At 48.4% G+C, this 21,494-nt stretch overlaps 1 protein-coding gene and 1 long non-coding RNA gene across 3 annotated transcripts; both read right to left on the reverse strand.

Moving 5' to 3' along the window:
- Positions 1 to 1,396: 1,396 nt before the first annotated feature.
- On the reverse strand, positions 1,397 to 13,252 carry LOC129020488 (napsin-A-like). Of its 2 annotated transcripts, XM_054464882.2 has the most exons (9): positions 12,953 to 13,252; positions 5,132 to 5,273; positions 4,929 to 5,052; positions 4,621 to 4,739; positions 4,110 to 4,309; positions 2,669 to 2,791; positions 2,432 to 2,576; positions 1,904 to 2,002; positions 1,397 to 1,698 (listed from the first exon to the last, which is right to left on the reverse strand). In XM_054464882.2, exons 1-9 carry the CDS (start codon positions 13,033 to 13,035, stop codon positions 1,471 to 1,473), a joined length of 1,263 nt encoding a protein of 420 aa, XP_054320857.2. In that variant the 5' UTR covers positions 13,036 to 13,252; the 3' UTR covers positions 1,397 to 1,470. The 2 variants fall into 2 exon arrangements, with proteins under 2 accessions (XP_054320857.2, XP_054320858.2); XM_054464883.2 differs by lacking the exon at positions 1,904 to 2,002 and having other exon boundaries at positions 12,953 to 13,104.
- A 3,082-nt stretch (positions 13,253 to 16,334) lies between these two features.
- Positions 16,335 to 20,213, reverse strand: LOC129020490 (uncharacterized). The gene is made up of 3 exons (XR_008495811.2): positions 20,026 to 20,213; positions 19,802 to 19,927; positions 16,335 to 18,119 (listed from the first exon to the last, which is right to left on the reverse strand). It is a non-coding gene; the product is annotated as an uncharacterized LOC129020490 (long non-coding RNA).
- Between the last annotated feature and the right edge of the window lie 1,281 nt (positions 20,214 to 21,494).

A 21,494-nucleotide genomic window follows, 5' to 3' on the forward strand; every position in this document is an offset into this window, starting at 1 on the left:
GGAATGTGCGATGCGACTCAGGATGAGACGCCATGGGAGGGGAAGAGGCAGCGGGCCGGGAGTAGCAGGCTGGTACACACTCCATCAGGCCCTGGGAAACTTGGATGCCAGCACTCCCTCATGGCCCTCCACGGACCCCACCAGGGTCTATGGGAGGATTTGTGAGCCTGGAGTCTCCACCCACCCATTAGAGAGGAGGGGGCTTCTGGAAGCCTCAGGAGGGCTCCAAATACTGGACACTCAGCTATGTTCACAGACCAGGAGGAAGTAGACTCGACTCTTGACTAGGGACACCAGGAGGGGAGAGGCCAACGTCTGTTTACGTTTTCAGTTCCTTTCCCCACCCCTACTCCTCCCAATCCATCCGTTCCCAGGCCCTCAAGACACAAAATTCCTGAAAGCTCCAACTCCCATCTACGTCATCCTCGGCGTCCCCTGACAACCCTCCCTCCCCCATTACCCCAGGCCCTGGAATTGGGGAAGGGTCTTCCCCTTCCTGACTTCTAGGACCCCTTCCTTGTTCCTCTGCCCCCATTCCCACTCGGTTCCATTCGGAGCCTTGGTCTCTGGACACCAAAGCTGAAAATGTGAGGACCCTCTGCCTACGATCCTTCGTCCCCTAAAACGCTCCAAGTACCTTGGCCCCCAAAAGCTCAGAGTCGAGGGGAATCTCTCCGCTATAATCTTTGGGTCCCTGGATCCCAAGTCCCCCGTCTCCAAAACTAGGATTCGGGCTGTCTTACCGCCCCCGGACCCTGAGCCTTCGCCCCCTCCCCCGTACTCACCCCAAGTCGAGGCGAGGCGGGGATGGGGGAATCCGGGGCTCGAGATGGGGGGAGGGGTGACCCAGCCCCGGCAGCTCTGGGCAGCAAGAGGCTGCGGAGGGGGGAGTGACATCACCGTCGGAGGAGGGGCAGCACCGCTCCCCCAACCCAGGGGCTTCAAGCTCCGCCTTTATGGCGGACCCCGGGGTCCTGGAATCCCAAAGGAGAGAGGAGAAACAGGAGACGTGGTCGGAGAGAACGGTATCCCCGCCCCTTAGAACAGGAACTGGTAAACCCTTACCAATTACAGCCACCCCCTACTGCCACCTGTCGCTGCCGTCGCGACCTGTCGCCTCCCACGCATGTTGTGGCTGCGCCCGCCCCCGTCAGGGCGTGACCACGGCGTGGACTACAACGGCCGTGATGCTCCACGGAGCCGGGAGCCTTTGACGAAAGGCAGCGTAGGCAAGGGGCTTCATGGGACTCGTAGTACAAGACCCCTCACAAGGGTGCGCCCTGGAGAAAAGCGGTGATACCCTTTGCCTCCCTCTCTTACTCAACTCCGTGGGTGCATGCACAAAGTTTTCTCTTCAAAAAGTACGCTCTGAAAAGAAGCAACCTAGGCAGGTTCGTTCAATGGAAATACTGGATTTTTACTGAGTAGCGCTAGCTCTGCTACCCGTTGCGCATGCGCATCACCTGGGCGTCACCCGCGGTACTGCGCCTGCGCGGTCTCGCGCCTTCCCAGGTCCGCTCCGCGAGGGCGAGCGCGTGCCAAGCCCACTCGTGCGCCGCTCTTCATGTCCCCGCGGTCGAAGACGGCCACATACGCCCCCAAGAAAACGTCGCCGAGGATCCACACAGGTACTGGAGGCGAAGCGATGTCCAAGGCCCGGAAGCCGGACAAGCAGAGGCGGACGTCACCCTGAGCAAACTGCAAGGCGACAAGGCGGCAACTGGGTATCCAGGCCGCAGGAACCACCATTTCCCTGGGAGTCCGTGCTCTCTCCGCCCCCAACCCCGGGGACAAGAAATGTTTCTGTGGCCCCTTCCAGCCCTAGTGTTGTCTAACTCCCAGCTCCACCCTCTCAACTCCAGTCATATTACATCACTGTGGCGTCATTATGACGGACACCTACCTGGATGACGTAATCCTGGGCCGTGAGATTAAACCAGACCCCCGCAATGAGGAGTGAGACTGCGGGGAGCTTTGGGATTTCTGAGCACCGGATGATGTACTTGGGGAGGAGAGGAACACGTGAAGATGGGAGATTCCTGCTCTGCTAAAATCCCGTCCATGGCTCCCCAGTGCCATGGAGTAATGTTCATATTGAGCACCTGGGTATTTAGCACCGTGTGTGGACAGCCCTGTTGCTTAGGCTCCTCTCATCTAGTCCCAAACAAAACTGCATTATCATCTCCCCCAACACCCCCCCCCACCCCCGCACTCCCACCCCTACTTCACCATCCACTGAACCACTTAGCATAGACACTTGGGAAGTATCTTTGCTTCCTCCCACCGCTCTCCAGCATGTCACTTAAGAACCCCAGTCCCCTCTGTCCTGGATACGCTCTAGCTACCTGCTTCCCATCCTCAGGCCCCAGTGTTCGCCATCGAATTGCCATCACCTTTCCCAGGACACACCCACCAGAGACTGGGACCTCACCTCCCCAGCCAGCAAGGGAATTCCCCCAATGGCTGCATGCAGGGCCCGGATCTCCTCAGTAGGTCCTACGATGACAGGTGTGCCTGTATCCAGGATGGCAGCACAGCCCCGGGCACAGAGAGTCAGCCCTGAGCCCACCTTCACGCTGAGGGGGAAGGAGGCAGTCATTAGAGGCAGGGTCCTAGGAGTCCAGGCCCCCAGCCTCCAGCTCCAGACCCAGGAGACCAAGTCCCTCACCGCTCCATGTGGATCTGCCAGTAGGCGGGGACTGTGACTGGCACGAAGGTGAGGGGTGGGATGTAGTGTGCCGGGTCTGAGCCCCCCAGGACCAGCTCTCCTCCATCAGCCACTTTAAGGTCCCTGCAGGGGCAGAGTGTAGAGGTCAGTGTCACCGGCCCTCCCCCACCAGCCCTAGGAATGGCCAGGGATGGGACTTCCTGCCAATTGGGTCATTTTTGGGGTTCTAGCTGGGGCAGTGGAATGCAGGCAGGGCCTAGATGTTGCGACTGGAAACAAGAAAAGAAGGGAAAAAACTTCTTGATGGAAGTTAGGACTTTAGGATGATGGATACTTCCTGAAGTGGAGAGGAGACTTCTTCATTTGGCTGCGGAAGGTAGAGCTTTTGGGGGAAATTCCTGAGCTGAATATCATAGTAACCAAGCAGACCAGTGGAGTCTCAGAATTGGCTCGAAGGTGTGACTTGTACAGGAGTGGGGTGGCTTCCTGGGAAGGTGCAGAGACTCTGAATTGCCTGTTGTGGTATCTAGAAAGGTGTTAGACTTCCTGAGCTGGCTGAGAGTGATGGGAACGGGGATGGAAACTTCCTGGAAGATGTAAATGAGTGGGATCTACCGAGAGCTAGGTGGAACTTCTTGAGTGGGTTGGATGTCAGGGTAACTGAGTGGGCATTGGACTGTGTGTGATGGGCCCTGGGAGGGAAAGGGAAGACTTCTCGGGTGGTGGGTGGGACTTCTGAGCATAAGGTTGACTTTCCTACCAGGTGGGTGGGGCTTCGTGAATTCAATCAGGCATTTCCTGACTTCTGGTCAGTGTTCTCAAATGGGATTTGAGCTTTATGGTGAAGAGAAGGTTCCAGAGTATTTGGTTGGGTGAGGCATAGAATTTCCTAGTTTGATTTTGAAACTGAGCATATTGAACTGATGGTGAGTTTCTTTAGTATGTCTTAAGTTGTCACTTAAGCTCTGGGGCTTATGAATAGGGTCGAGGTGTTTCTTCTGTTAGGTAGGTGGCTATTTCCTGAATGAAGGGTGGGATTGAATTTTTTTTTTTTTTTTTTTTTGGAGACAGAGTCTCTCTCTGTCACCCAGACTGGAGAGCAGTGGTGCGATCTCAGCTCACTGCAACCTCCACCTCCCGGATTCAAGCAATTCTCCTGCCTCAGCCTCTCAAGTAGCTGGGATTACAGGCATGTGCCACCACACCCAGCTAATTTTTATACTTTTAGTAGAGACGGGGTTTCACCATGTTAGCCAGGCTGGTCTGGAACTCTTGACTTCAGGTGATCAATCTGCCTCAGCCTCCCAAATTGCTGGGATTACGGGCATGAGCCACCGTGCCTGAACTGGGACTTTCTTTATGGAGTAAGAGACTTCCTGAAGGAGGGCCTCACTTCCTTCTGGGGAACAGGACTCATAGATAGGTGCACCCTCCCCAGTACCTGTTGAGGTAAAAGGAGAAGATAGGCTTATCCAGTAGCCCCTGCTCCACCAGTACATCCAGCGGGGGCCGAACTCCTTCCACAGCCAGAATGGGAAAACCGAGGCCCAATATCCCATCGGGGCGGGAAACAGTGAAGACCAGGCTGGATTCCCACAGAGCTTCCCCAAAAATCACTGATGCACCCTTGATTCCACCGATCTAGGGGTAGATTTAGATGTGACCAGTTACTTTTGGGAGGACAATAACCACATGTCCTGAGGTCTCCCAAACCAAAGCATTAATCCCAGGTCTGGGGACATCTGGACCTAAGCCCCCAACTGCTTAGCAAACTTTGCCTCTGGACTTGAGAGAATTCCTATCCCTTCACCCAGGAACCCCTCCCCCTCCTTGAGAAGCCCCATCCATCGGCTCGGGAAGCCCCTGCACCTCAAGCCCCTCCCTAAGCCAGATGATCTTAGACAACAGGGTTCTCCCAGGCTCGAGGCTTCCTGAAGTCAAAGGCCACTCACAGTCAGCTTGTCCTCACTCAGGATTCCATCTACTCGCCCAGTTCCATATTGAATGGCAAACTTGGTCCCATTGGGCTTGAAGGAGCTGGAGGCACTGGGATTGAAGCGGTGGTGGAACCCTAGGTCAGAAGTCAGAGAGGTGTCACTGTGGGAGGGGAGCTTTCTGAATGCCTTCTGCCCCTTTAACCTTCTGACCTTTGAGGGTGTCAGAAAAGAACAGTTCCTCAAAAACCTTTGGGAAGCTGAGGCCCAACCCCGCCTTCCCCCTTCACCCCCATTCAGCCTTATTCTCCCGCATAGAAGCTCACAGCAGGGCACACTGAAGAAGTGGCATCTCCTGGACGGGACCCAGAGATTGGAGGAGCCAGTGTCAAAGGCGACAGTGAAGTTTTGTGGAGGCGTTCCCAGCCCAATTTCCCCAAAATACTGCACCTGATAGCAAAAGAGGAGAGTAAACAAAGAGTTTGGCTCAAGGGCGCAGGGGTGAGGGCTGTGTGGGGCTGTGACTCACATCCCAGTAGTTCGAGAGAGGTACGAAGGTGGGCTTGTCCCCAGGGGATGGGGCCCCCAACTTGGGGAGCTTTGCTGGTTTTCCCCATCCCTTCAGTAGGTTCAGGGTCCTGCGTTCAGGGTGGACTCGACGAAGAGGGATCCTGTAGGGTAAGAAGATGAGAATTAGGAAGCCGCCCTTCCTGGACACCCTCTAAAATAGACTTACCCAAATGGAATATGATGACAAATTCAACATTTCCAAGGCGCTACAATAGGAGTAATTACCAGAAACCCTACAATAACAACCTCCGGGAAACCCTAGCACAGAAACCATGATGACAAATATCCCCAAAGACTTTACAGGAACAAACCACCCCAAACAGACCTTCCCAATGGTATCCAAGTCCTTAAAATAAGCCATTCCCAGGGAATTGACATTCTCAAAGGTTTCCCAAGACCCTAACATGAAATCTGACCTTCGCAGAAGCTCTCGGATGGTGGCCCTTGCATGCTTCAGTTCATGATGTTGGAGACTATTTCCCCACCCTTGCGGAAAAATGTAAGCATCAAATCTTAATTTCACTCTTTTTTTTTTTTTCCTGCAACCTCTGCCTCCTGGGTTCCAGCGATTCTCCTGCCTCAGCCTCCCGAGTAGCTGGGACTACAGGCGCGCACCACCACGCCCAGCTAATTTTTGTATTTTTAGTTGAGACGGGGTTTCGCCATGTTGGCCAGGTTGCTCTCGAACTCCTGACCTCAGGTGATCCACCCGCCTCGGCCTCCCAAAGTGCTAGGATTACAGGTGTGAGTCACCACGCCTGGCCTTAATTTCACTCTTTACACTAAAATACATCTGAGATATCAAACACTTAATGGGAAAAGTAAAATTATAAGAGCAGTTTGGGAGACCAAGGCAAGCAGATTGCTTGATCCCAGGAGTTTGAGAGCCGCCTGGACAACGTGGTAAAACCCCAGATCTACAAAAAATACAAAAATTAGCTGGGTGTAGTGGCACGAGCCTTTAGTCACAGATACTTGGGAGGCTGAGGTGGGAGGATCATTTGAGCCTGGAATGTGGAGGTTGCAGTGAGCTGAGATCATGCCACTGCACTCCAGCCTGAGCAAAACTCTGTCTAAAAGACAAAACAAAAAGCACAGAAGCAAGTAAAATGTTTAACTCTGGAAAGAGGACAGCTTTTCTTTTTCTTTTTTTTTTTTTTTTTGAGATGGAGTCTCACTCTGTCACCCAGGCTGGAGTTCAGTGGCTCAATCTCGGCTCATTGCAACCTCCGCCTCCCGGGTTCAAGTGATTCTCCTGCCTCAGCCTCCCGAGCAGCTGGGATTACAGACATCACCATCATGCCCGGCTAATTTTTGTATTTTTAGTAGAGACGGTGTTTCACCATGTTGGCCAAGCTGGTCTTGAACTCCTGACCTCAGGTGATCCGCCCACCTCGGTCTCCCAAAGTGCTGGGATTACAGGTGTGAGCCACCGCGCCCAGCTGAGACAGAGTCTTGCTCTGTCGCCAGGATGGAGTGCAGTGGCGTGATCTCCACTCACTGCCACTTTTGCCTCCCAGGTTCAAGTGATTCTGCTGCCTCAGCCTCTTGAGTAGCTGGGATTACAGGCACCCGCCACCAGCTAATTTTTGTAGACAGAGTTTCACCATGTTGGCCAGGATGGTCTCGATCTCTTTACCTCGTGAACTGCCTGCCTCGGCCTGAGCCACAACAGCATGAGCCACCGCGCCTGGCCTGAGGACAACTTTTCTAAGCATGAAGATAGGATCAAAAATCATGGGGGAAAATATTAATAACTGTGACTCAAAATTGACACCTGTTGGCCAGGCACCATGGCTCACGCTTATAATCCCAGCACTGTGGGAGGCAAAAGCAGGCAGATTACTTGAGCTCAGGAGTTCAAGACCAGCCTGGCCAACATGATGAAACCCTGTCTCTACTAAAAATACAAAAATTAGCCAGGTGTGGTGGCACACACCTATAATCCTAGCTTCTTAGGAGGCTGAAGCGAGAGGATTGGTTGAGCCCAGGAGTTCAAGGCTACAGCTACAGTGAGCTATGACCTTGCAACTGCACTCTCCAGTCTGGGCAACAAAGCAAGACCCTGTATCTAAAATAAATAAATAAATAAATAAAATAAATTTTAAACCCTTGTACTTCCCCTCTACATACACACACAAAGCTGTAAATAAAGGCAAGGACAAAAAATCTGGGGGAAATAATTATAAGTTGTATATTAAGAGTTAATATTCCTAATATGCAAAGAGCTTCTACAAATAAATAACAAGATAACCCAGTCTTGGGAGACAGTTTTTCTTGAGTCTCTCACATGTCTGCAGAGCACTGACTTGTCTTTTGCAAGATTTTGTTTAGTGAACAGCCTTGGAAAAGAGATAGCATCTCCTTCTGGAGCAAAGGGAAGGCAGGCTTATGATACCTTATAAAAGATTTAAGCTCCCTATGCTTAAGGTTCTATTAATATCATGCACCACAGTGCATGTGCAGGTATTATCTGCTAACATTTCTTCATTTCATCGTGTGGAAACGGGCTCAGAAAAATAGGCCAGCTGTGGTGGCTCATGCCTGTAATCCCAGCACCATGAGAGGCCGAGGTGGGAGGATTGCTTAAGGCCAGGAGTTTGAGACCAGCCCGGACAACATAGTGAGATCCTGTCTCTACAAAAATAAGAAAGCCAGGTCTGGTGGCACATGCCTGTAGTCCTAGCTACTTGGGAGGCCCAGGAATTCAAGGTTACAGTGAGCTATAGTCATGCCACTGCACTCCAGCCTGAGCAACAGAACAAGACCCTGTCTCAAAAAAGAAACAAAAAAAAAAAAAAAAAGAAAGAAAGAAAAAACTGGCACACGTACTAATACTCTTGCTACTACTATTGCTGGGAGAAATAAACTGCCCTTTGTCTCTGACTTGGGAGTCTTGGGTCTTCTATGAGCAGCCATGAAACTATGGCATACTAACTTCATAGTTCTTGACACTCATTAGGAAAATGGACAAAGGACATAATTTGCAAAAGAAGTACAAATAAATTCTAAGTACATGGAAAGATGTCATCAACAGTCATCAAAAAAATACAAATGACAACAGTGAGAAACCTTGTTTCACCATACAGATTGGCAAAGAACTGAGAATACTTACTGTTGATTAGGTTTGGCAAATGTGTATCAGATGCTCGAAAATTGTACCCACCACTTAACCCAACCCAGAATTTCATCTATAGGAGATCACTGGATGAGTGCACAGAGGTGTGTTTATGAGGCTGTGCCTAATTTTGGAAACTGGAGACAGTCCAGTGATGAACTGCCTTTGCAAAAACTATAAGTGAGAAAATTAGGACAGTGAAAGAGATCTGATCTAAACAACCGCCACCTTGCCTTTAACTTCCAAACTGCCCTTGGTCATTCCTGGGCTTAGGCCAAGCTAACTTTGGGAGACAGTTTATAGTTTAAATGGTGAGAGTCCATCCCTAAAACGAAACCACCTTTGTAAAAGCTAATGAAGTACCACCAGGATAGGAGGATGAGAGGAGCATGAATTCTGCTAAGGTGCAGACATAAATGATTGCCAGTCATTATTCCAGAGGTCAAAATATTTGCAGCTTCCCCAATTACTCCTGCAGATTACATCACTACTGTAGAACCTAAGATTGGCCTTTTGAGACTAAGGGTTTTTGCATTTCTGGTGATGCCACCCAGACCTGCCAACCAGTCCTGTGGCTCCACCCAGAAGCAGACTATTTTCCAGTCCCCTATGAATGATTACATCCTTGACCAATCAGCAGCACCCATTCCCAGGCCTGACAAACTTATCCTTGAAAAACCCTGGCCTCCAAATGTTAGGGGAGGCTAATTTGTTGTTTTCGTTTTGTTTTTTATGAGATGGAGTCTCACTCTGTCACCCAGGCTGGAGTACACTGGCGTGATCTCAGCTCACTGCAACCTCCACCCCCTGGGTTCAAGTGATTCTCCTCCTTCAGCCTCCTAAGTAGCTGGGATTACAGGCACCCACAACCATACCCGGCTAGTTTTTGTATTTGTAGTAGAGACGGGGCTTCATCATGTTGGCCAGACTGGTCTTGAACTCCTAACCTGAGGTGATCCACCCGCCTCGGCCTCCCAAAGTGCTGGGATTACAGGCGTGAGCTGCCATGCCCACCTCTGATTTGAGTAATAATAAGACTCTGGTCTCCTGCTCAGCCAATGGCTCGGCATAAATTAAACTCTTTCTCTATTGCCGCTTTCCTATCTTGATAAATTGGCTGTATCTGGGCAGCAGGCAAAAAGAACCAGCTGGGCGGTTACAGTGGCCAACAATGGGTACAGCTTAGTTCTGCTTTGGAACATACATAGAATGGAACCCCATTCGACCTCTAAGAAGGAGGAAGTAGCTGTCTATACTAGTCATTCTCAAACTTTAGCATGACCCAAAATCACCTACAGCAGTGGTGTTGGGCAAATCTTTGTGTAGAGGCTTTGCAGGCCAGACAGTCTCTGTGGTAACTATTCAAATCTATCCAGATAGCATGAAAGCAACTGCAGACAACAGATGCTACGGAAATGAATGTGTATGCTGACTCCAGTTTTGTTAGAGACAGGGTCTCACTCTGTTGCCCAGGCTGGAGAGCAATGACACGACTGTGGCTCACTGCAGTCTCAAACTCCTAGGCTCAAAGGTCATCTTGCCTCAGCCTGCTAAGTAGCTGGGATCACAGGCATATGCCACCACATCCCAGCTAATTTTTTTTCTTTTTTTGAAGAGATAAGTTCTTGCTAAGTTGCCCAGGCTGGTCTCAAATTCTTGGCCCCAAGCACTTGTACGTCGGTCCCCCAAAGTGTTGGGGTTACAGGCATGAGCCACTACATCTGGCCTAGATTCCCTTTAGCTTATTTGTAAAAGGGAAATAGCATGCAGGATTTGACCCTCAGGCTCAGTGTTTGCCAAGCCCAGACTCAGAGGGCTAGTTCAAATTCAGATCTCTTAATTTTTAAGTAGATCTGGGATGGGGCTTGATAATTTGCATTTCTAACAAGGTCCTGGGCCATGCTAATGCTATTGGTCTTGAGACAACATTCTGAGACTCACTGTTCTTTGCATTGACTTGGAAAATGTCCGTGATATATTAGGTTTGCAAAGCAGATTAATGGGGAATGATGAATTCATTGAACCTTACACCAGCAACATCTATACTCTCAGGGTCCTGGGAGAATTTCAGATTGTAAATCCTTACTTATCCAAAGATCGTACTGAGGTGGGAGGATTACTTGAGGCCAGGAGTTCGTGACCAGTCTAGGAAACATAGTGAGACCCCCCATCTCTACAAAAAAAGAACATCTTTAAAAAAAGCTGGTTAACAAACATAATGTACAGTAATTTTTAAAATAAATTTTATATTTAATGATTTTTTTTGTAGAAAGAGATGGGGTCTCACTATGTTGGCCAGGTTGGTCTTGAACTCTTGGCCTCAAGCAGTCCTCCAGGCCTCTGCCTTCCATAGTGCTAGGATTACAGGTATGAGCCACCATGCCTGGCCTCATGCAGTAATTTTTTTTTTTTTTTTTTGAGATGGAGTCTCGCTCTGTCACCCAGGCTGGAGTGCAGTGGCATGATCTCGGCTCACTGCAAGCTCCACCTCCCAGGTTCACGCCATTCTCCTGCCTCAGCCTCCTGAGTACCTGGGACTACAGGCGCCCACCACCACGCCCAGCTAATTTTTTTGTATTTTTAGTAGAGTTGGGGTTTCACCACGTTAGCCAGGATGGTCTCGATCTCTTGACCTTGTGATCTACCTGCCTTGGCCTCCCAAAGTGTTGGGATTACAGGCATGAGCCACCACGCCCAGCCTGCAGTAATATTTTTGTATCCAATTTTAGTCACTCCTTGGAGCATGACACCCTCACTCACACCTTTGCCCTCACCCCTCATGACTCAGTCTTTGAAAGGCACAAGAATGAGAAGTGGGGAAAACACTTTCTGGAAAATACACCCCTTCCCCTACAAAGAGCTCCAAGGGTTAAGGAGAAGAGAAGAGAAGAGAAGAGGGGAAGGGAGAAATTGGGGAAGCATTAGAGGTAAGGTAGGGGGAGAACTTGGGTGGGGTCCTCAAAACTGGACTTCTTTTTTTTTTTTTTTTTTTTTTGGGACAGGACCTCCCTGTGTTGCCCAGGCTAGAGTACAGTAGCTCAATCATAGCTCACTGCAGCCTCAAAACCCTGGGTTCAAATGGTCCTCCCACCTCAGCCTCCCAAGTAGCTAAGACTACAGGCACCTGTCACCATGCCTGGCTGATTTTTTTTTTTTCTGTAGAGACTGGTGTCTCACTATGTTGCCCAGGCTGGTCTTGAACTCCTAGCCTCAAGCAGTTCTCCTACCTTGGCCTCCCAAAGTGCTAAGATGAGAGTGGTGAGCCATTGTGCTCAGATAAAAAAATAGACTTCTTGAGGCCTAAACAATTTGGAGGGTGTGAATGTGGGGGACTCTTAGTTTAAATGTCACATGCCTTGGTCTCCAAGATGGCAGGAATGTGTCACATGTCTGGAGACCCCCATAACTGGTCATCAGAGCTCGGAGTGGGAGCTGCAGAGGCCTCCAAAAAAACATATCCAGAGAAGAAGGGGAGGGTTCCTCACTCAAGAGTCTCAGTGAAGGCCAGGTGCGGTGGCTCATGCCTGTAATCCCAGCACTTTGGGAGGCCGAGGCGGACAGATCACGAGTTCAGGAGTTCAAGACCAGCCTGGTCAACATGGTGAAACCCCATCTCTACTAAAAATACAAAAATTAGCTGGGCATGGTGGTGTGTGCCTGTAATCCCAGCTACTTGGGAGGCTGAGGCAGGAGAATCGCTTGAACCCAGGAGGCGGAGGTTGCAGTGAGCCGAGACCACGCCACTGCACTCCAGCCTGGCAAGAGTGAGACCCCGTCTCAAAAAAAAAAAAAAGAGTCTCAGTGTTGGAGGATCTGGGACTTAAAAGGGCTCTGGGCTGGACATGGTAGTTCACATCTGTAATTCCAGCACTTTGGGAAGCTGAGGTGAGAGGATTGCTCTAGCCCAGGACGTGGAGACCAGCCTGCGAAACATAGGGATACCCTCTTCTTTACAAAAAATTTCAAAAATTAGCTGGGCATGGTGCCACATGCCTGTAGTCCCAGCTACTTGGGAGGCTGAGGTGGAAGAATGGCTTAGGACCACGAGTTTGAGGCTGCAGTGAGCCATGATCGCACTACTGCACTCCAGCCTGGGTGACAGAGCAAGACCCAATCTCAACAAATAAATAAATAAAAAGAAAAAAATTATTTTAAAAAGGGAGCTCTGAGCCAGACGTGGTGGCTCACGCCTGTAATTCCAGCACTTTGAGAGGCCGAGGTGGGCAGATCACCTAAGGTCGGGAGTTCAAGACCAGCCTGATCAACATGGAGAAACCCCATCTCTACTAAAAATACAAAATTAGCCGGGGTGGTGGTACATGCCTGTAATCCCAGCTACTCGGGAGGCTGAGGCAGGAGAATTGCTTGAACCCGGGAGGTGGAGGATGTGGTGAGCCAAGATCGTGCCATTGCACTCCAGCCTGGGCAACAAGAGTGAAACTCTGTCTCAAAAAAAATAAATAAAAGGGAGCTCTGATCTTAGGAGATGTCAGAGTAGAGCCCTCGGGGTGAGAGCCCACTTTAGAGATCTGGAAAGCCAAGAAAGAGTCAAGGATCCTGGGTGCCAGGTTTGGGAATCACTGAACCAGGAGCCCCAGACTTAAAGGGCAAAAAGCAGAGACTCCCTCCCAGGTTTGGGGGTGGCAAATGGGGTCACCATACCGGATCAGTGTGGCCCCAGCAGGCTCCACATTCAGCAGAGGCAGCAGCAGCAGCAGTGGTAGCAGCAGCGGTGGCGGAGACATCGCTGGGGAGCAGGGTGTGAACCCAGGCTTCCTAGTTTTCTTTCCCCTGTGACTCCACCCTGTTTATGCCCCACCTCCCAGTTTAGGAGGTGACCAGAACACGAGGTCTCTCAGCAGGTGACACAGGGGGACAAGGATGTTTTTGAAGATTTGTGCAGAGTATTTGTGTAGTGTCAACAAAAGTTGTATCCTGTGTCCTTAGTGCTCCTCATTCCCTACTTGGGGGGTGGTGGTGGTGGGGTCTTCTCTGCTGGGACTGCCTCCCACCCCCCATCCTTTAGCCTCTGTCACTTTTACTTCTCACTTTCACATCACTTTTCTGAGACTCATTAACCACAAGTGTTTCGTTGGCCAAGTGGGAGGGACCAGCAGGTGTCTGTGAAGGGTCTGGAGAAGGGAAAGAGGAACTGATTATAAGCCTGCCCTCCCATATGAAGTGGGACTGCCTGCGTCTGAGGACCCAGACTCTTATTTTATTTGTAGGTGAAGTATGTTTCTTGTAAGCAACAAAACATTGGATCTTCTTTTTCATCCATTCATCCATTCTATATCTTTTTATTCGAGAGTTTAGTCCATTTACATTCAATGTTGTTCTTGATAAGGACGTCCTCCTGCCATTTTGTTACTTGTTTTCTGGTTGTTTTGTGGTATTCTCTTCTTTCTGTCCTTCTTTCATGTTATTTATTTATTTATTCATTTATTTTTGAGACAGAATCTCATTCTGTCGCCCAGGCTGGAGTGCCCTGGTGCAATCTCGGCTCACTGCAACCTCTGCCTCCTGGATTCAAGTGATTCTCGTGCCTCAGCCTCCCGAGTAGCTGGGACTACAGGCGTGTGCCACTGCACCTGGCTAATTTATGTATTTTTAATAGAGATTTGGTTTCATCATGTTGGCCATACTGATCTCAAACTTCTGACTTAGGTGATCCACCCGCCTCAGCCTCCCAGAGTGCTGGGATTACACACGTGAGCCACCACACCTGGCCTCTGTTTTCCTTTTAGAGAAGATAATTTTCCTTGGTCATATGATTTAATTTTTTGCTTTTTTTTTTGTATCTGTTGTATGTTTTTTGATTTGAGGTTACCATGAGGCTTGCAAATACTATCTTTTTTTTTTTTTTTTTTTTTTTTGAGGTGGAGTCTCGCTCTGTTACCCAGGCTGGAGTGCAGTGGATCGATCTTGGCTCACTGCAAGCTCCACCTCCTGGGTTGACGCCATTCTCCTGCCTCAGCCTCCAGGGTAGCTGGGACTACAGGCGCCCACCACCACACCTGGCTATTTTTTTTTTTTTTTTTTTTTTGTATTTTTAGTAGAGACGAGGTTTCACCGTGTTAGCCAGGATGGCCTCAGTCTCCTGACCTCGTGATCCGCCTGCCTTGGCCTCCCAAAGTGCTGGGGTTACAGGTGTGAGCCACTGTGCCCTGCCATAAATACTATCTTATAACCCATTATTTTAAGCTGACAACATAAACTTAACACTGTTTGCATAAACAAACAAACCAACAAACAATAAATTAGTAAAAACTCTACACCTTCACTTTGTCCCCAACTTTTTAACTTTTTGTTGTTTGTATTTATATCTTATTGTACTGTCTATGTCTTGAAGAACTGTTGTGTTATTATTTTTGATTGGTTCATCCTTTAGTTTTTCTACTTAAGAGCAGTTCACACACAGTAGTTATACTGTTACAATACACCATGTTTTTCTGTGTGCTTACTATTAGCAGTGAGTTTTGTACCTTCAGATGATTTTTTTTTTCTTTTTGAGACAGAGTCTTGCTTTGTCACCCAGGCTGGAGTGCAGTGGTGTGATCTCAGCTCACTGCAAGCTCCGCCTCCCGGGTTCATGCCATTTTCCTGCCTCAGCCTCCCGAGTAGCTGGGACTACAGGCACTCACCACCATGCCCGGCTAATTTTTTTGTATTTTTAGTAGAGACGGGGTTTCACCGTGTTAGCCAGGATGGTCTCGATCTCCTGACCTCATGATCCGCACATCTCCACCTCCCAAAGTGCTGGGATTACAGGCGTGAGCCACTGTGGCCAGCCCAGATGATTTTTTTATCACTCATTAACATGCTTTTCTTTCTGACTGAAGTACTCTCTTTAGCATTTCTTGTAGGACAGATCCAGTGTTGATGAAATTCCTCACCTTTGTTTGTTCTGGGAGAGTCTTTATTTCTCCTTCATGCTTGAAGGATATTTTCACTGGATATGCTATTCTAGTGTAGCAGGATGAGCCGTGGACAAAACCCCACAGACACCGAGATAGTGAAGGAAGTAGCTTTTAATCAGCTGGAAGCATCAGCAGACTAGTGTCTTAAAATCCGAGCTTGTTGAGTGCACAATTTCTGTCCCTTTTAAGGGTTCACAACACTAAAGATTTTACATGAAAGGACCGTGATTGATTGAGCAATCTAGCGGGTATGTGACAGGGGCTGCATGCACCAGTAATCAGAGTGAAGCAGAACAGAACGAGAAGTTTCACAATGTCTTTCCATACAATGTCTGGAATCTACGGATAATTGGTTGCTAAGTCATGGGTTGAATTTTAACTATCAGGCTAAGGTCAGGCAGGCCCAGGCCTGGTTTTGGGTCTGATTTTGGGTCTGGTGCCTGGCGCCGGGTTGCCTGCCTTTGGTTTCGCTTCCTTGTTTCTTCTTAAAACAGGTACTGAATATGAAACAATATAGAACAATATGGGGGGGTCTCTTTCTCTCTTCTCTCATTTCCCCCCTTTGCGACTCTCACTCATTTTATTAGTGGAAGTTCTCACTTTCATTTTCACTCCTTATGTCTTCCTGTGCAATAGATCAATAGTGATTCAAATAATATACTTGTGCTGAAGCATTCTGGTGAACTAAGGTAGCAAGGAAGCTTTTTATCATTTGAAGAAGTACAAGTAGCAAACAAGGGAGTAGTAAGCAGGTTCCTATTACTATTATAACTCCTATTATAAGAGTTTTAAACCCTCCTATTGCTGGGAACCAATTTCCAAACATGGCCTCAGGATCAAATCCGTGCCACACTTGCATGGGTACATGTGCCAGTTTTGTTATATCTTTAACTATGTCTTCAACTACTTGCCCTTGATCATCTATGTGGAGACAGCAATTAGTAAGGTTAAATTTTCCACAAACTCCTCCTTCAGCTGCTAGCAAGTAGTCGAGAGCTAGTCTATTTTGGTAGATAGCATTCCTCATCTGAGTCTCTTGCTGGGCAAGAACAGTCAAGGCTTGACCAGTTTTATTAGTAATAATTTCTGAAACAGCTTGCAACCGTATGTTTCAGTTGAGCATGTAGATGGGGGTCCGAGATCCCTATGAGCCATCTTGTGCCCAAGTGGTGGGCCCATAGTATTGTATAATTCTTTCAGGGGGCCATCATCATCTTTCCAGTTACCTATGGCTATGCTTTGTTTTTCACGGGAAGCATAGACAGGGAATCCTAAGAGTTTGCCTGTTTTTATGGGCAGTAGGAAGAAAGATGGTTTAATAGTGCCAATTACACAGCTACCTGTCCACTGATCAGATAGCTTAGCATAAGCTCTATGTCCACATATCCAGTATAACCCAGTGGGGGCAGTCCAGTCCCAGTGGAATTTTGGGCGGGCCTAAACAGTCTGCAATTTTGGAAATTTACGGAATGGATTTTTTTCTGTGTAATTGGAACTCCACCATGTAACTGTTTTTGTGGTACGATTATACAGTTTTTGTCCAAGACAACTAACGTGTCCTATAGGATGAGTGAATTCTTTTCCTTCTCTAGCTATGCAATATTGTCCAATAATTGAGGCTTTTAGACCCCAGAAATTGTCAGGGTGGTTCTTTTGGGCCGGGAATTCATCAGGAACTGGGTCTGTAGGAACTAATTCTCGGGCTTCCCATGGCCATTGATCTCCTGTTACAGTTCCTCCACAAACATAACACGAAGTGACTTTTAGAGACTGGGCTACATGCTCAGCTAATTGCAAAAACAAATGTCTAGTTTTTCCTGGAATTTCAGGTACTGGCACATTTAGTTCATCATAGAAAGTCTGAAATACTGGCTCTAGAGAGCATTTTTGAATCTCTCCTTTTATTAAAATGTTTACCCTAGGATCTAGTCTTTTTCCATTAATGCCTAGAGATAAGTATTTTCCTTTTTTCTATTTTGGGTCTGAGGGGCTTGTGATTACTAATTTTAAAGGGTTGCAGCTTCCACTCATGTAGGATGGGCTTCCTTTCCCTTTTTGGAGCCAAACAGGATCTTTTTCATTGTTTTATCCCAAGTAGCCTAAATGACACAAGACCAGTACCCACATTCTTTTCCACACAGTCCTGATTCATGACAGATGTACTTATTTTCAGTCATGTAGTTTTTTTCCTAATTAAAAGAGCCACATCCTGCTCCTAACTTATTGCTATTAATGACAGCACAAGCGTCAAATTTTAAGATGATGCGTTTGGGCACCCCTTTTTCTTCTGTTCTGGCTAACACTTTACTTGTATCATTTATGAGTCCCCGCCAGTCTTCAGTCCTTAATCTTATTTCAAAAACTGTGGAAATGGGAGGTTCAGAGGGGTCATAGCACACATCGGGCTGGTCACTTCCTGGATCATAGACTTTGTACTGAGTGTTATTATACAAACATGTTCCTTTTGGAACTCCTAGGCATTCATAATAACTATAGAACAAAAAGATTGTCTTAACTTATTGTCCTACCTCAGTGACCCGATGTATGCACTGAAAGCAGTCCTCTGAGTGGGAAGAAGCAGTGGACACTTTTACCACACAAGTCCATGTTATAAGGAAAGTAAGTCCCACGACGATTTTCCTCATGCTTCGGCCGCGCATAGGCCAGTCAGCTTCCGGGTGTGACTGGAGCAGGGCTTGTCCACCTCAGGGTTACTTTGCAGGGATTGTCTAGGCTTGGTTTGGCCTCCCGGGTTCCAGTGGCTGCGGGCTGTACGCCGCCGTGGTGAATCCAGGCCGGAATTCCTTCTACCTTCACAGCCGTGGGAGTGGTTAGGATAACGGTCTGGGGTCCCTTTCACCGTGGCCCTAAGGGAGCTACGTTCCAGTCCTTAATCCACACACTGTCACCTGGAGAAAAAGGGTGAACTGGGGGGAATAAGCTGACCGGGCACCTCTCATTTACCCAAGTTGAGATTGTCTCGGTAATTTTCCCCAAGGCCTGTAGCTGTCACTGCAATTCAATTTCACTCAACTCTTGGGGAGTACCCGGAAGTCCTCGCAGCACAGGAGGAGGCCTATGATATAATATTTCATAAGGGGAGTGTCCTGTTTTCTTAGAGGGAGTGCACCTAATTTTAAACAATACCATAGGAAGGGCCTGTATCCATTTTAATCCTGTCTCTTGACATACTTTCCTTAAACTGTTTTTGATAACTCTGAGGTCTGTAGGAGGTATGTAGACTTGTTTGTACCTGTCCTTCTTGGGAAGGCTTTCCAGGTATTCAAAAGGACTTGAGGATTGTGATTTAAGCCATATCTGTATTAGGGGGCCTCCCAAGCCTATTAATGCTGTGGTTTTTGTTTTGTTTTTTTTTTTTGAGACAGAGTCTCACTCTGTCACCCAGGCTGGAGTGCAGTGTCATGATCTCAGCTCACTGCAACCTCTGCCTCTCAGGTTCAAGCGATTCTCGCGCCTCAGCCTCCCAAGCAGCTGGGATTACAGGTGTGTGCCACCACGCCTGGCTAATCTTTGTGACTTTAGCAGAGACTAGGTTTCATCATGTTGGCCAGGCTGGTCTCAAACTCTGGGCCGCAAGTGATCCATTCACCTCAGCCTCCCAAAGTGTTGAGATTACAGGCGTGAGCCACCACACCTGGTCTGCTACGGTTCTTAGAGACTCATAGAGGTACTGCCTTAGTGGTCTTGGATAAAATCCAGAAGAATTATCTGGATTACCAGGCAGAGGGTCTTGTTCTCTTCTCTTAATTTCTCCCAAACAAAGGGAGCTGAGCTACCTGGAGGTGGGGATAGGGTGACACAAGCACCACTGTAGCCAGTAGCACTGGGACTGCACTGGGTCTCGACCAAAGCCCACTATAACCGCTACCTGGCTGCTGGCTATATTTGCTTAAGGCCCTAGGGCTCTAAAACCAGCAGGTTCCAAATGCAGCCAGACTTGCATCCTTTTCTTCAGGGCAGCAAGTTTCCCAAGGCTCTGGGTGGGTCCAGAAATGCAGTCAGTAAGCCTGGACTCAGAAACCTTAGAAATCTACCTGGTGTCTTATTCTGCTGTGGCTGAACTGGTTCTCAAATCACAAGATGCTCAGCCGGGCGCGGTGGCTCACACCTGTAATCCCAGCACTTTGGGAGACTGAGGCGAGTGGATCACCTGAGGTCAAGGGTTTGAGACCAGCCCGTCCAACATGGTGAAACTCCATCTCTACTAAAAATACAATATTAGCTGGGCATGGTGGTGCATGCCTGTAATCCCAGCTACTCAGGAGGCTGAGGAAGGAGAACTGCTTGAACTTGGGAGGCAGAGGTTGTGGTGAGCCGAGATCGCACCATTGCACTCCAGCCTGGGCAAGAAGAGCAAAACTCTGTCTCAAAAAAAAAAAAAAAAAAAAAAATCACAAGACACTGTCTTTCCCACTCTTCCCTCCCCTTGCCACAGGCAGAGGTGCCTCACCCCACAGTTACCACCACCATAGGCTCAAGGGGAGTACTGCCAGGCTTCTGCCAAAGTTCACTCAAGGCCCGAGGACTCTTCAGTCAGCTTCTAGTGAATGCTGCCAGGTCTAGGACTCACCCTTCAGGGCAGTGGGCTCCCTTCTGGCCCAGGGAAGATCCAGAAATGCCATCCTAGAGCCAAGATCTGGCATCAGGGATTCCAAAATCCCACTTCTTCTCCACTGTGTCTGAGCTGGTACCTGAGCTGAAAGACAAAGTTTCTTTTACTCTCCCCTCTGCTTTACTCAAGCAGAAAGAGTCTCTCACTGTAGCCACCATAGCTGGGAATGTGCTGGGTCTCACCTGAAGACAGCATGTCTCAGAGTCTCACCGAAGGCCAATAGCATGTAGTACCTGGCATCGCTGCTGGTTATTGAGGGCCCAACGGCTCTCGAGTCAGCAGGTGATAGAGCCTGCCAGGACTGGATCCTTCCCTTCAAGGTAGCTGGTTCCCTTCTCATCCAAGGTGTGTCGAGAAATGTCATCTGGAAGCTAAGTCCTGGAATGGGAAGCTCATGACTCTGACTCATGTCCTATCCTACTGTGTCTGAACTGGTATCCAAGATGCAAGACAAAGGCCCTTTTACTCTTTCCTCTCCTCTCCTTAAACAGAAGAAAAGGGGTCTTTTTTGGAGCCACAAGGTATGCTACCTGGGTTTGGGAAAGGAGTGGCACAAGTGGCCCCTTAGCTGCCTAGGTTGGTGTCTTAGTAGGTCATGTGCCCCCCAAATCCAATGGCTTTGAGTCCAGCTCAGCACCAGGACTTGCCTAGGAGTTGCAGTCCTCATGACCTAGACTGCCTTTCAAGTTTATTTAGGACCCCAGAGCACTTTAGCCAACAGTGGTGTGGCTTGCCAAACCTCACATTCCGACTGTTGGGATGGGCAATTCTCCTCTGGCTTGGGCTGGTCTAAAATGCTCTGGCTTGGGCTGGTCTAAAATGCTCCCTCCAGGAGCAGACAATCTGCTGAGTTCAGGGCAGTTTTGCTTTCCACTGACAGGGCAGCACTGAGTTCAATGCAAAGTCTCAAAATCACTGCACTCTCTCTCTCTCCTAAACACACAGGTTCTCTCTGTGCCATGCAGCTACTGCCAGGGATGAAGGATGGCTGGAACTGGCAATTAAAGACTGTCCTCCTACCCTCTTCAGTGTGTCCTTCGGCAATATGAAGTTAAAACCAGGTATTGTAAATGCTCACCTGATTTTTAGTTCGTATGAAGATGCTTTTTTCCTGTAGATTGTTGTTAACTGTGGTATTCCTGAAGAGGAAATTATTGGTGGAAACATATTTGGCCATCTTGCTCCAGCCCCTCTCTAGACATTCTCTTATTGTTTTATTTGGAAAATACTGAAACAGACATACACACACACAAATAAAAATCACCCATAGCCCCGCCATCATCTAAAACGTATACAAATAATTTGCACTGTCTCTCTGTTCACCAGTCCCTCTTCTCCCAGTTAAGCTTCTCAATTTTTAACAAGCATAAGAAATCTAGTTAAAACACAGATTCCTGGGCGCCACCCTCAGATATTATAGTTTGGGAGGCCTAGGATGAGACCCAAGAATCTGCATTTTTAAACAAATTCACTGATCGGCTGGGCGCGGTGGCTCACGCCTATAATCCCAGCACTTTGGGAGGCCAAGGCGGGCAGATCATGAGATCAGGAGTTTAAGACCAGCCTGGCCAACTTAGTGAAACCCCCATCTCTACTAAAAATACAAAAATTACCCGGGTGTGGTGGTGGGCACCTGTAATCCCAGCTACTC

This window comes from Pongo pygmaeus, chromosome 20, assembly GCF_028885625.2.
Source record: "Pongo pygmaeus isolate AG05252 chromosome 20, NHGRI_mPonPyg2-v2.0_pri, whole genome shotgun sequence".
NCBI lineage: Eukaryota > Metazoa > Chordata > Mammalia > Primates > Hominidae > Pongo > Pongo pygmaeus.